The 14,710-nt window shown below is 38.9% G+C and overlaps 1 protein-coding gene across 3 annotated transcripts in view; it reads left to right on the forward strand.

The window, feature by feature from the left end:
• The window catches only part of MTHFR (methylenetetrahydrofolate reductase), a 339,179-nt gene that overhangs the window by 110,939 nt on the left and 213,530 nt on the right, over positions 1–14,710 (forward strand). For all 3 annotated transcript variants that reach the window (XR_013622377.1, XM_078771682.1, XM_078771683.1), the window contains exons 4-5: positions 10,649–10,784; positions 10,910–11,012. Coding sequence is in view for 2 of the 3 variants with exons in the window: in XM_078771682.1 (XP_078627808.1) it covers positions 10,649–10,784; positions 10,910–11,012 (239 nt within the window). In the remaining variant the exon portion in view is untranslated. The remainder of the gene's footprint in view (positions 1–10,648; positions 10,785–10,909; positions 11,013–14,710) is intronic.

Genomic DNA, 14,710 nt, shown 5'->3' on the forward strand with positions numbered 1-14,710 from the left:
AAATATTCCCAATTACTATGAAAGCTCTCTCTGAAATTGAGCTAAATATAAAATATTCCCAATTACTATGAAAGCTCTCTCTGAAATTGAGCTAAATATATAATGTTCCCAATTACTATGAGAGCACCCTCTGAAATTGAGCTAAATATAAAATATTCCCAATTACTATGAAAGCTCTCTCTGAAATTGAGCTAAATATAAAATCTTCCCAATTACTATGAGAGCACCCTCTGAAATTGAGCTAAATATAAAATCTTCCCAATTACTATGAAAGCACCCTCTGAAATTGAGCTAAATATAAAATATTCCCAATTACTATGAGAGCACCCTCTGAAATTGAGCTAAATATATAATGTTCCCAATTACGATGAGAGCACCCTCTGATATTGAGCTAAATATAAAATATTCCCAATTACTATGAAGGCTCTCTGAAATTGAGCTAAATATAAAATATTCCCAATTACTATGAAAGCTCTCTCTGAAATTGAGCTAAATATAAAATATTCCCAATTACTGTGAGAGCTCCCTCTGAAATTGAGCTAAATATAAAATATTCCCAATTACTGTGAGAGCACCCTCTGAAATTGAGCTAAATATAAAATATTCCCAATTACTGTGAGAGCTCTCTCTGAAATTGAGCCAAATATAAAATATTCCCAATTACTGTGGGAGCTCCTTCTGAAATTGAGCCAAATATAAAATATTCCCAATTACTGTGGGAGCTCCTTCTGAAATTGAGCCAAATATAAAATATTCCCAATTACTGTGGGAGCTCCTTCTGAAATTGAGCCAAATATAAAATATTCCCAATTACTATGAAAGCACCCTCTGAAATTGAGCTAAATATAAAATATTCCCAATTACTATGAGAGCTCTCTCTGAAATTGAGCCAAATATAAAATATTCCCAATTACTATGAGAGCTCTCTCTGAAATTGAGCCAAATATAAAATATTCCCAATTACTATGAGAGCTCTCTCTGAAATTGAGCTAAATATAAAATATTCCCAATTACTATGAGAGCTCTCTCTGAAATTGAGCCAAATATAAAATATTCCCAATTACTATGAGAGCTCTCTCTGAAATTGAGCCAAATATAAAATATTCCCAATTACTATGAGAGCACCCTCTGAAATTGAGCCAAATATAAAATATTCCCAATTACTGTGAGAGCACCCTCTGAAATTGAGCCAAATATAAAATATTCCCAATTACTATGAGAGCTCTCTCCGAAATTGAGCCAAATATAAAATATTCCCAATTACTATGAGAGCACCCTCTGAAATTGAGCCAAATATAAAATATTCCCAATTACTATGAGAGCTCTCTCTGAAATTGAGCCAAATATAAAATATTCCCAATTACTATGAGAGCTCTCTCTGAAATTGAGCCAAATATAAAATATTCCCAATTACTGTGAGAGCTCCCTCTGAAATTGAGCCAAATATAAAATATTCCCAATTACTGTGAGAGCACCCTCTGAAATTGAGCCAAATATAAAATATTCCCAATTACTGTGAGAGCACCCTCTGAAATTGAGCTAAATATAAAATATTCCCAATTACTATGAGAGCACCCTCTGAAATTGAGCTAAATATAAAATATTCCCAATTACTATGAGAGCACCCTCTGAAATTGAGCCAAATATAAAATATTCCCAATTACTGTGAGAGCACCCTCTGAAATTGAGCTAAATATAAAATATTCCCAATTACTATGAGAGCACCCTCTGAAATTGAGCCAAATATAAAATATTCCCAATTACTATGAGAGCACCCTCTGAAATTGAGCTAAATATAAAATATTCCCAATTACTATGAGAGCTCCCTCTGAAATTGAGCCAAATATAAAATATACCCAATTACTGTGAGAGCACCCTCTGAAATTGAGCTAAATATAAAATATTCCCAATTACTATGAAAGCTCCCTCTGAAATTGAGCCAAATATAAAATATTCCCAATTACTATGAGAGCACCCTCTGAAATTGAGCTAAATATAAAATATACCCAATTACTGTGAGAGCACCCTCTCAAATTGAGCTAAATATAAAATATTCCCAATTACTATGAAAGCTCTCTCTGAAATTGAGCTAAATATAAAATATTCCCAATTACTATGAAAGCTCCCTCTGAAATTGAGCTAAATATAAAATCTTCCCAATTACTATGAAAGCTCCCTCTGAAATTGAGCTAAATATAAAATAATTCCCAATTACTATGAGAGCACCCTCTGAAATTGAGCTAAATATAAAATCTTCCCAATTACTATGAGAGCTCCCTCTGAAATGGAGCTAAATATAAAATATTCCCAATTACTATGAAAGCACCCTCTGAAATTGAGCTAAATATAAAATCTTCCCAATTACTATAAGAGCTCTCTCTGAAATTGAGCTAAATATAAAATATTCCCAATTACTATGAAAGCTCCCTCTGAAATTGAGCTAAATATAAAATATTCCCAATTACTATGAAAGCTCTCTCTGAAATGGAGCTAAATATAAAATATTCCCAATTACTATGAAAGCTCCCTCTGAAATTGAGCTAAATATAAAATATTCCCAATTACTATGAAAGCTCTCTCTGAAATGGAGCTAAATATAAAATATTCCCAATTACTATGAAAGCTCCCTCTGAAATTGAGCTAAATATAAAATCTTCCCAATTACTATAAGAGCTCTCTCTGAAATTGAGCTAAATATAAAATATTCCCAATTACTATGAAAGCTCCCTCTGAAATTGAGCTAAATATAAAATATTCCCAATTACTATGAAAGCACCCTCTGAAATTGAGCTAAATATAAAATATTCCCAATTACTTTGAAAGCTCCCTCTCAAATTGAGCTAAATATAAAATATTCCCAATTACTATGAAAGCACCCTCTGAAATTGAGCTAAATATAAAATCTTCCCAATTACTATAAGAGCTCTCTCTGAAATTGAGCTAAATATAAAATATTCCCAATTACTATGAAAGCTCCCTCTGAAATTGAGCTAAATATAAAATATTCCCAATTACTATGAAAGCTCTCTCTGAAATGGAGCTAAATATAAAATATTCCCAATTACTATGAAAGCTCCCTCTGAAATTGAGCTAAATATAAAATATTCCCAATTACTATGAAAGCTCTCTCTGAAATGGAGCTAAATATAAAATATTCCCAATTACTATGAAAGCTCCCTCTGAAATTGAGCTAAATATAAAATCTTCCCAATTACTATAAGAGCTCTCTCTGAAATTGAGCTAAATATAAAATATTCCCAATTACTATGAAAGCTCCCTCTGAAATTGAGCTAAATATAAAATATTCCCAATTACTATGAAAGCACCCTCTGAAATTGAGCTAAATATAAAATATTCCCAATTACTTTGAAAGCTCCCTCTCAAATTGAGCTAAATATAAAATATTCCCAATTACTATGAAAGCTCTCTCTGAAATTGAGCTAAATATAAAATCTTCCCAATTACTATGAGAGCTCCCTCTGAAATTGAGCTAAATATTAAATATTCCCAATTACTATGAGAGCTCCCTCTGAAATTGAGCTAAATATAAAATCTTCCCAATTACTATGAGAGCACCCTCTGAAATTGAGCTAAATATAAAATATTCCCAATTACTGTGAGAGCACCCTCTGAAATTGAGCTAAATATAAAATATTCCCAATTACTGTGAGAGCTCTCTCTGAAATTGAGCTTTTTTTTTCTTTTTCTTTTTTTCTTTTTTTTTGTATACAAGATCGAGGCTCGTGAAAGAGCGAACATTAATCACACAGAAAGACAAACAGACACATAAAACAAATAACATCGGGAGCGGTAGACAAGATGGGGAGAGAGGGGGAAGGACACAAACACAACATTTGAGAGCAGGGACCGAGAGACATGGAGACATGGAGAGATCTGTGGGAGGGAGAGGGCTTTGGGGGGAGGCATGTGAAGGGGGGGAGGCATGTGAAGGGGGGGAGGCATGTGAAGGGGGGGGGGGGTGGGAGAGGTATAAACATATGGACACTGCCAGGATTTCCAGGAAATAAGTTGGAATTTCAAACAAGTTGGATCTGGGGTGAATTAGTGGGGGTAGAAAAGATCAAGGTTATGGATGGGGGAAGATAAGAGATGGTGGTGAACAGTTGTTTTAAAGACCTGGAGGGAGGAGAGGGATTGAAGGGAGTGTGGGAGTTTGTTCCACAGGCGGGAGAAAAGAGGAATGAAAGAGTGAAGGTGAGCAGAGAGCCGAGATTTCGGCAGTTTAACCATCAGAGGGTTGCTGGCAGATCTTGTGCGACCTGTAGGAATATTTGGGGGACAGAGCACAGAGAGAGCTGGGGGAGCAAGGCCGGAGAGGAGTCGGTAGAAGACAGAAAGACCACCTACCTGCCTGCGGTGAGTGAGTGAAAGGCCCTCAGAGATAGCTTCATCGCGGGAGGCCGTCCCCGGCAGGCCGTCCCAATTACTCTGAAAGCTCTCTCTGAAATTGAGCTAAATATAAAATATTCCCAATTACAATGAAAGCTCTCTCTGAAATTGAGCTAAATATAAAATATTCCCAATTACTATGAAAGCTCTCTCTGAAATTGAGCTAAATATAAAATATTCCCAATTACTATGAGAGCACATTCTGAAAGTGAGCTAAATATAAAATATTCCCAATTACTCTGAAAGCTCTCTCTGAAATTGAGCTAAATATAAAATATTCCCAATTACAATGAAAGCTCTCTCTGAAATTGAGCTAAATATAAAATATTCCCAATTACTATGAAAGCTCTCTCTGAAATTGAGCTAAATATAAAATATTCCCAATTACTATGAGAGCACATTCTGAAATTGAGCTAAATATAAAATCTTCCCAATTACTATGAGAGCACCTTCTGAAAGTGAGCTAAATATAAAATCTTCCCAATTACTATGAGAGCACCCTCTGAAATTGAGCTAAATATAAAATATTCCCAATTACTATGAAAGCTCTCTGAAAGTGAGCTAAATATAAAATCTTCCCAATTACTATGAAAGCTCTCTGAAATTGAGCTAAATATAAAATATTCCCAATTACTATGAGAGCACGCTCTGAAAGTGAGCTAAATATAAAATCTTCCCAATTACTATGAAAGCTCTCTGAAATTGAGCTAAATATAAAATATTCCCAATTACTATGAGAGCACCTTCTGAAAGTGAGCTAAATATAAAATCTTCCCAATTACTTTGAAAGCTCTCTCTGAAATTGAGCTAAATATAAAATATTCCCAATTACTATGAGAGCACCCTCTGAAATTGAGCTAAATATAAAATGTTCCCAATTACTATGAGAGCACCCTCTGAAATTGAGCTAAATATAAAATATTCCCAATTACTATGAAAGCTCCCTCTGAAATTGAGCTAAATATAAAATGTTCCCAATTACTATGAGAGCACCCTCTGAAATTGAGCTAAATATAAAATATTCCCAATTACTATGAGAGCACCCTCTGAAATTGAGCTAAATATAAAATATTCCCAATTACTATGAGAGCACCCTCTGAAATTGAGCTAAATATAAAATGTTCCCAATTACTATGAGAGCACCCTCTGAAATTGAGCTAAATATAAAATATTCCCAATTACTATGAAAGCTCTCTCTGAAATTGAGCTAAATATAAAATATTCCCAATTACTATGAAAGCTCTCTCTGAAATTGAGCTAAATATATAATGTTCCCAATTACTATGAGAGCACCCTCTGAAATTGAGCTAAATATAAAATATTCCCAATTGCTGTGAGAGCTCCCTCTGAAATTGAGCTAAATATAAAATATTCCCAATTACTATGAGAGCACCCTCTGAAATTGAGCTAAATATAAAATCTTCCCAATTACTATGAAAGCTCTCTCTGAAATTGAGCTAAATATAAAATATTCCCAATTACTATGAGAGCACCCTTTGAAATTGAGCTAAATATAAAATATTCCCAATTACTATGAAAGCTCTCTCTGAAATTGAGCTAAATATAAAATATTCCCAATTACTATGAAAGCTCTCTCTGAAATTGAGCTAAATATATAATGTTCCCAATTACTATGAGAGCACCCTCTGAAATTGAGCTAAATATAAAATATTCCCAATTACTATGAAAGCTCTCTCTGAAATTGAGCTAAATATAAAATCTTCCCAATTACTATGAGAGCACCCTCTGAAATTGAGCTAAATATAAAATCTTCCCAATTACTATGAAAGCACCCTCTGAAATTGAGCTAAATATAAAATATTCCCAATTACTATGAGAGCCCCCTCTGAAATTGAGCTAAATATATAATGTTCCCAATTACGATGAGAGCACCCTCTGATATTGAGCTAAATATAAAATATTCCCAATTACTATGAAGGCTCTCTGAAATTGAGCTAAATATAAAATATTCCCAATTACTATGAAAGCTCTCTCTGAAATTGAGCTAAATATAAAATATTCCCAATTACTGTGAGAGCTCCCTCTGAAATTGAGCTAAATATAAAATATTCCCAATTACTGTGAGAGCACCCTCTGAAATTGAGCTAAATATAAAATATTCCCAATTACTGTGAGAGCACCCTCTGAAATTGAGCTAAATATAAAATATTCCCAATTACTGTGAGAGCACCCTCTGAAATTGAGCTAAATATAAAATATTCCCAATTACTATGAAAGCTCTCTCTGAAATTGAGCTAAATATAAAATATTCCCAATTACTGTGAGAGCACCCTCTGAAATTGAGCCAAATATAAAATATTCCCAATTACTGTGGGAGCTCCTTCTGAAATTGAGCCAAATATAAAATATTCCCAATTACTGTGGGAGCTCCTTCTGAAATTGAGCCAAATATAAAATATTCCCAATTACTGTGGGAGCTCCTTCTGAAATTGAGCCAAATATAAAATATTCCCAATTACTATGAGAGCACCCTCTGAAATTGAGCTAAATATAAAATATTCCCAATTACTATGAGAGCTCTCTCTGAAATTGAGCCAAATATAAAATATTCCCAATTACTATGAGAGCTCTCTCTGAAATTGAGCCAAATATAAAATATTCCCAATTACTTTGAGAGCTCTCTCTGAAATTGAGCTAAATATAAAATATTCCCAATTACTATGAGAGCTCTCTCTGAAATTGAGCCAAATATAAAATATTCCCAATTACTATGAGAGCTCTCTCTGAAATTGAGCCAAATATAAAATATTCCCAATTACTATGAGAGCACCCTCTGAAATTGAGCCAAATATAAAATATTCCCAATTACTGTGAGAGCACCCTCTGAAATTGAGCCAAATATAAAATATTCCCAATTACTATGAGAGCTCTCTCCGAAATTGAGCGAAATATAAAATATTCCCAATTACTATGAGAGCACCCTCTGAAATTGAGCCAAATATAAAATATTCCCAATTACTATGAGAGCTCTCTCTGAAATTGAGCCAAATATAAAATATTCCCAATTACTATGAGAGCTCTCTCTGAAATTGAGCCAAATATAAAATATTCCCAATTACTGTGAGAGCTCCCTCTGAAATTGAGCCAAATATAAAATATTCCCAATTACTGTGAGAGCACCCTCTGAAATTGAGCCAAATATAAAATATTCCCAATTACTGTGAGAGCACCCTCTGAAATTGAGCTAAATATAAAATATTCCCAATTACTATGAGAGCACCCTCTGAAATTGAGCTAAATATAAAATATTCCCAATTACTATGAGAGCACCCTCTGAAATTGAGCCAAATATAAAATATTCCCAATTACTGTGAGAGCACCCTCTGAAATTGAGCTAAATATAAAATATTCCCAATTACTATGAGAGCACCCTCTGAAATTGAGCCAAATATAAAATATTCCCAATTACTATGAGAGCACCCTCTGAAATTGAGCTAAATATAAAATATTCCCAATTACTATGAGAGCTCCCTCTGAAATTGAGCCAAATATAAAATATACCCAATTACTGTGAGAGCACCCTCTGAAATTGAGCTAAATATAAAATATTCCCAATTACTATGAAAGCTCCCTCTGAAATTGAGCCAAATATAAAATATTCCCAATTACTATGAGAGCACCCTCTGAAATTGAGCTAAATATAAAATATTCCCAATTACTATGAGAGCACCCTCTGAAATTGAGCCAAATATAAAATATACCCAATTACTATGAGAGCACCCTCTGAAATTGAGCCAAATATAAAATATTCCCAATTACTGTGAGAGCACCCTCTGAAATTGAGCTAAATATAAAATATTCCCAATTACTATGAGAGCACCCTCTGAAATTGAGCTAAATATAAAATATTCCCAATTACTATGAGAGCACCCTCTGAAATTGAGCTAAATATAAAATATTCCCAATTACTATGAGAGCACCCTCTGAAATTGAGCCAAATATAAAATATTCCCAATTACTATGAGAGCACCCTCTGAAATTGAGCTAAATATAAAATATTCCCAATTACTATGAGAGCACCCTCTGAAATTGAGCTAAATATAAAATATTCCCAATTACTATGAGAGCACCCTCTGAAATTGAGCCAAATATAAAATATTCCCAATTACTGTGAGAGCACCCTCTGAAATTGAGCTAAATATAAAATATTCCCAATTACTATGAGAGCACCCTCTGAAATTGAGCCAAATATAAAATATTCCCAATTACTATGAGAGCACCCTCTGAAATTGAGCCAAATATAAAATATTCCCAATTACTATGAGAGCACCCTCTGAAATTGAGCTAAATATATAATCTTTTTAATAACATTGGAGAACTCGGGACTTGTTTTTTGAGACAAATTGTTGATGGAGAAAAAAATACATTGACCTTCACTGACCAATGAATAATAGAACCTCACACATGCATTTTAAAATGGTACAACTGTACCAAGATATCATGAATGAACTTGTTAGACAGGAAATTCAAGTAGAAGCTGACACAAAACCTGTCGTTCATGTCTTACCCTCCAACCTCTCACCAACTTCCACAGGATGCAAGCTTTTTCGCAGCTCCTTATATTTCCAGAATGAAAACAATTGAGAGGTAGCCTGTCATGGCCTCCCGCCTGTGTCTCCAGATCTGAGGGGTTGTGTGGGGGGCGGGGGGGCGATGTCATCCAGTGATTTGAAGCATGTCTTTGAATGCAGGAAATGCACTATTCTTCTTCATAAGAAAACGCTCTCAATCTCCCAAGTGTACTTCGCAGGTGAACCCATGGAAGTGTTGTCAACCCTCAAGTTCCGAGGCCGTACTATATATCTGTCACAGCCTGTCTTCGGAGAAGAATTCCTCAACTGGCGTCGAAGGCTGGGTGACATTTTGGGATTGTTCATTGAGCTGAATCTATTCTGAGACACACATTGTTCATCATGATGTATAGCGCCCTCATCCCAAGTCCAATGGAGGCCCAACTATAGGTTGCACGCATTCTTCCAGAATATCACACATGACGATCCTCCCCAAGTCTAAGATGCATGGTCGCCTCCATGCCTTCACCCCTCTTTGCTTCTCTGTGGAACCAACTGAGCGTGTGTTGTCACATGCTCTTCCGTTATGTTTCTTAAGAGTGCTGCCCACTGTCACCTTACACTTCCCCCCAGATGTCTTCTTCAAGCTGATCTTCTACCTGTGGAAGTGTAACTCAGTGTAACTTATTGATTGGCACTGGTAACTCATTGATTAAAGACTGGTAACGATTTCGTAAATGGATGCCAAGAATGTGCACGAACATGGTAATCTCTTGTCCACCTGGTCACAGCCCCAGGCTGGAGCACCCCCCTATCGTTTGGTAAACGGAACTCGCAGCAGGAGGGGAGCGAGCTGATGCCAGGACTCGGTGCATGCATGACCTCGGGGCATTAGTGGAGAAAGGATTAGCGCGGCAAGGCCCATAAAAACCAGAGCAAACGATGAGTCAAGAGACTTGTGACCAGAAGCTCTGACCTACGGAACGGAACGGAACCCTATGAACAGCGCTGAGAGAGGACCGGCCGAAGAAGAAGAACCAACGACTTGAATTAACAATCCGTTTAGCTATTGTAGTCTTTATTGAATTGAAACAAGTGACTTACCAAATGATAATAAATCCTTACTTTATAAAGCTGTTTCGGTCATATTGGAGTCTTGAGTCTCCGACACCATTTCCCCTACATACCTCTCACATTTTCTCTCTTCTCCCTCTTCTTTTTTTGCAAGGCAACTCGTTTTGAGGTGCAGCAGGTTTTTTTGGTTATATTTTATTCTTTGTCGGTCTGTAAAGTTGTTGCTCTCTGTTTTTTGTTCTTCCATGAGTTGAGTTTACAATGTGGGATTGATTTGGGCCTTTGTCCCCACCATCCTGAAGGCTAACTGGCAGACCGCAGAGATAGCTTATTTCCCGTTTGCCCAAAAGCGCCGAAAGTCGAGCAGGTGAGGAAAGGGAAACAAAGTTCCATGACTATTGCTGATGCATGAAAGGTGCAAGTTGAATATGAAATGATGTACATGTTGTGTTGTATCAAGTGAAGAGCCCAAGTGGAAGATTACCAATTTGCTTTGTACATTTTCACCTTGAGAGAGGTGCCATGTGGTTTTAAAGTCCATTTTACTGGCTCTACAGTGTTTCAGGTTACTTTGTAAAACATGTAAATGCCACTAATCGGAGTAAATGTTAGCTATGATGTTTGATGTGCAGATTCGATCGCATGGCTCTGGGTGGACCACTCTTTGTAGATGTAACATGGCATCCATCTGGAGACCCTGCTGGAGAAAGGGAGACATCCTCATTGCGTATCGCCAGCATCGCAGCAGCCTATTGTGGCCTCGAGACGGTATGGGTTTGGAAGGGTGGAATTTGGGTTCACTTTCAAATTCGCACTTGTGGGACTTTGTGCTGTTCAAGGTTTTGTGTGAAAAAGGTTGTGATGCTGCTACAACATTGTGTGCTGTTGTACAGGTGCCACATATGACTTGTTTCGGACAGAGTACGGCCCAAGTCTCTCATAACCTGCAGAAAGTGAAAGATATGGGCTTGCGCAACCTGATGGCGCTGCGGGGAGGTCAGTTCAAAATGTGGCCCTTTGAGGCCTCCATGCATCCAATACCTGTTGACGTACAATGCTTTGTACCCCCAACAAACCATTCTTCATCTTTATTATTTCCCAGCGTTGAAGGGAAAATAAATGATAAATTGCAATATTAAAGTGTCAATGATGGTGAATGAAAGTGTCAATGATGGTGAATGAAAGTGTCAATGATGGTGAATGAAAGTGTCAATGATGGTGAATGAAAGTGTCAATTATGGTGAATGAAAGTGTCAATGATGGTGAATGAAAGTGTCAATGATGGTGAATGAAAGTGTCAATGATGGTGAATGAAAGTGCCAATTATGGTGAATGAAAGTGTCAATGATGGTGAATGAAAGTGTCAATGATGGTGAATGAAAGTGTCAATGATGGTGAATGAAAGTGTCAATGATGGTGAATGAAAGTGTCAATTATGGTGAATGAAAGTGTCAATGATGGTGAATGAAAGTGTCAATGATGGTGAATGAAAGTGTCAATGATGGTGAATGAAAGTGTCAATGATGGTGAATGAAAGTGTCAATGATGGTGAATGAAAGTGTCAATGATGGTGAATGAAAGTGTCAATGATGGTGAATTTTTTTTAGTTTGTTTGTTTTTGTATACAAGATCGAGGCTCGTGTAAGGGCTAACATTGATCACAAAAAGACAAACTGACACATAAAACATGAAACATATGATAAAGGGAGCGGGAGAACAAGATGGAGAGCAAGGACATCGGGAGATCTGTGGGAAGCAGAGGGCTTGGGGGGAGGAGGCATTGGAAGGGGGTGGGGGGCGGGAGAGGTAAAAAAACAAAACACGTCGACACTGCTCGGACTTCCAGGAAAGAAGTCGGTATTTCAAAAAAGTGGATAAGATAAGAGAGGGTAAGATAAGATAAGAGATGGTGGTGCACAGCTGTTTTAAACACCTGGAGGGAGGAATGGGATTGAAGGGAGTGGGGAAGTTTGTTCCAGAGTCGGGAAAAAAGAGGATCGAAGGAGTGAAGGTGAGCAGAGAGTCTTGATTTTGTCAGTTTAACCATAAAAGGGTTGCTGGCAGATCTTGTGCGAACTGAAGGACTATTGGGGGACAGAGCACAGACAGAACAGGGGGAGCAAGGCCGTAGAGGAGTCGGAAGAAGACAGAAAGATCACCAACCTAACCTGCCTGTGGTGAGTGAGTGAAAGGCCCTCGGAGTTAGCTTCATCGCGGGAGATTCCAATGATTCTGAAAGCTTTGGCTTCAACAGCGTGAAGCCGAGCTAGGTGTGAGGCAGGAGCACCGACCCAGAGTGGGGAACAGTATTCCATTGAGCTGCGGATGAAAGCCTTGTATGTGGTGAGGAGCTCAGGTGTGCCAAGGAAGGACTTCTCACGACGGAGGATGCCCAGTCGGCGACTGGCTTTGGAGGCGAGTTTGGAAATGTGGTTTTCCCAGGAAAGATCATGGCAGATAGTGAGACCCAAAATCGTGAGCAACAGAACTTCTTGGAGAGGATTGTTGAGAAAGTAGATGCTAGGGTTTTTCAGACGATCTTTTCAGAGAGACATAGTTAGAGTGTGAGATTTGTCATGATTGAAAGACATGTTCCACTTGTTTGACCAGTCTGTGATTTTGTCCAGGTCTTCAGAGAGTGAGGAGGCTGCAGACTGCCGATCTGAGGGAAGAGGAATGGAGCGGCAGAGAGTGGAGTCATCAGCAAAGAGATAGAGAGGATTTTCCAGAGAGTCGGAGAGATCATTGATGAAGACCAGAAAAAGCACAGGGCCCAGAAGACTGCTTTGGGGAACTCCAGCCTGAACAGGAAGGGGAGATGAGAGAAAACCATTCATTGCCACACGTTGACTACGACTAGAGAGGACGTCCGTGAGACATGTGTGAAGATTTCCATGGATACCATAGGAGGAGAGTTTGGTGAGCAGAGCGGGGTGCCAGACCGTATCGAAGGCACGTGATATGTCGAGGGAGACAGCTCTGATTTCCTGTTTGGCATTGAGGACCTCCATCCATTGTTGAGAAAGCAGAAGCAGCATACCCAGAGTACAATGACCTGGTCTGAATCCAAATTGATGATCCGAGATCAAGCCATTGGAGAAAAGGAAGGATTTGATGTCAGAGGCGATGATCGATTCCATGACCTTGCTGATTATTTGGAGCAGGCTGATTGGTCTGTAGTTGCAAGGATTTGTTTTTTCACCTTTTTTTGTAAAGTGGTAATGTTCGCTGATTTCCAAGCAGATGGCAGATGACCTTGAGCAAAAGAGAGGGTGAAGAGAACAGGGCGAGGGTGAGATAGAGCGGCTGAGCAGGATTTTAGGACCCATGGGCTGATGCCGTCAGGTCCAGTTGCAGAATCAGAGTAGACGGTTGACAGAAACTTTTCCACCTTGTCAGGAGGAAAGGACACAGAGTCCAGGAGCAGTTGGGTTCGCCTGGGAAAGGTGGGTACAGAGAGGGATGGGTTTGGGACACAAGATTTTGAGGCAAGCACAGAGTTGAGGCATTCAGCTTTTTCACATGTGGTGTTAGCTGTCTAGCCGTTTGAGGTAAGGGAGGGGATGCAGGGGGAACAAACACCAGAAACGGATTTGACCATACGCCACCAGGATTTGGAGGAAGGAGACAGGTTTGAGAGTTCATTCTTGAGTGTGGAGAGATAGTGCTTCCTGGTACTCCTGAGGGAAGACACACACTTGTTCCGAGCTTGGTGGAAGGAACTGAGAACGCCTTCAGTTGGATTAGCCTTCCATGAGGTGATGGAAAGTTGTTTTAGGGCAACTGCCTCACCACAAGCTTCAGTGTACCATGGACGGGAGGAAGGGGATGACAACTGAAGACGAGAGGTGATAAATCTGTGCATGAGAGAGAGCAGTTTACTTTGGAAGAATTCCCAGGAAGAGTTGATGTCAGAGGCAGTATAGATGGGCGACCAGTCCAGATGATTGATGGCTGCTTGAAGACCGTGCCAGTCAGCCTGATTGACATGCCAGACTTGTCGGCGCTGAGGAGGCTCTCTGAGAATGGCCAGAGAGATGTCCACTTTGACAAGCACATGATCAGATGAACCGAGTGGAGCAGAAGAAGAGCAGCAGACATTTGCAGGGAAGTTTGTCATGACCAAGTCTAGAAGAGAGGATACTCCATTGACTGAGATCCGGGTTTTGGGAAATTGACAGATTGTGTCAGTCCCAGTGAGTCACAGAAGTCCTTTGCTGAGGTGCCATGGCTGGTGTGAGAGAAACCCACACCCAGCCAGCTGGCATGATAACAGTTGAAGTCGCCACATATGAGGAAGACAGAGTAGGGATGAGTTGATAGAAGCACCCGCAACCAAAGTTGGTCCATGTTATCAGACAGTGAAATGTAAATGGAGTCATCACTGTTTGGAGGACGGTACAGAACACATATGAACAAAAGGTGGGACCGGAGAGGAAGCCTCAGCCAGAGGTACTCCTGGGGTGTGGTGGAGAAAGGGCAGTGCAGGGCGAGTGAGGAAGAGAGTTTTTGATAAAGATAGCAACCCCACCACCAGGACGAGGCTCAGGTCTATCATACCGGAGGAGGGAGTAACCCGGGAGAGATATTAAGGAATCGGAGACATCATGAAGGAGGAAAGTTTCTGTTAAGCAGATCAAGTCTGGTTTGTCAGAATCAACCTGCTGTCAGGTTTCAGCAAAGGCCCCGGATGT

This window comes from Myxine glutinosa, chromosome 2 (assembly GCF_964187855.1).
Source record: "Myxine glutinosa chromosome 2, kmMyxGlut1.1, whole genome shotgun sequence".
Taxonomy (NCBI): Eukaryota; Metazoa; Chordata; class Myxini; order Myxiniformes; family Myxinidae; genus Myxine; species Myxine glutinosa.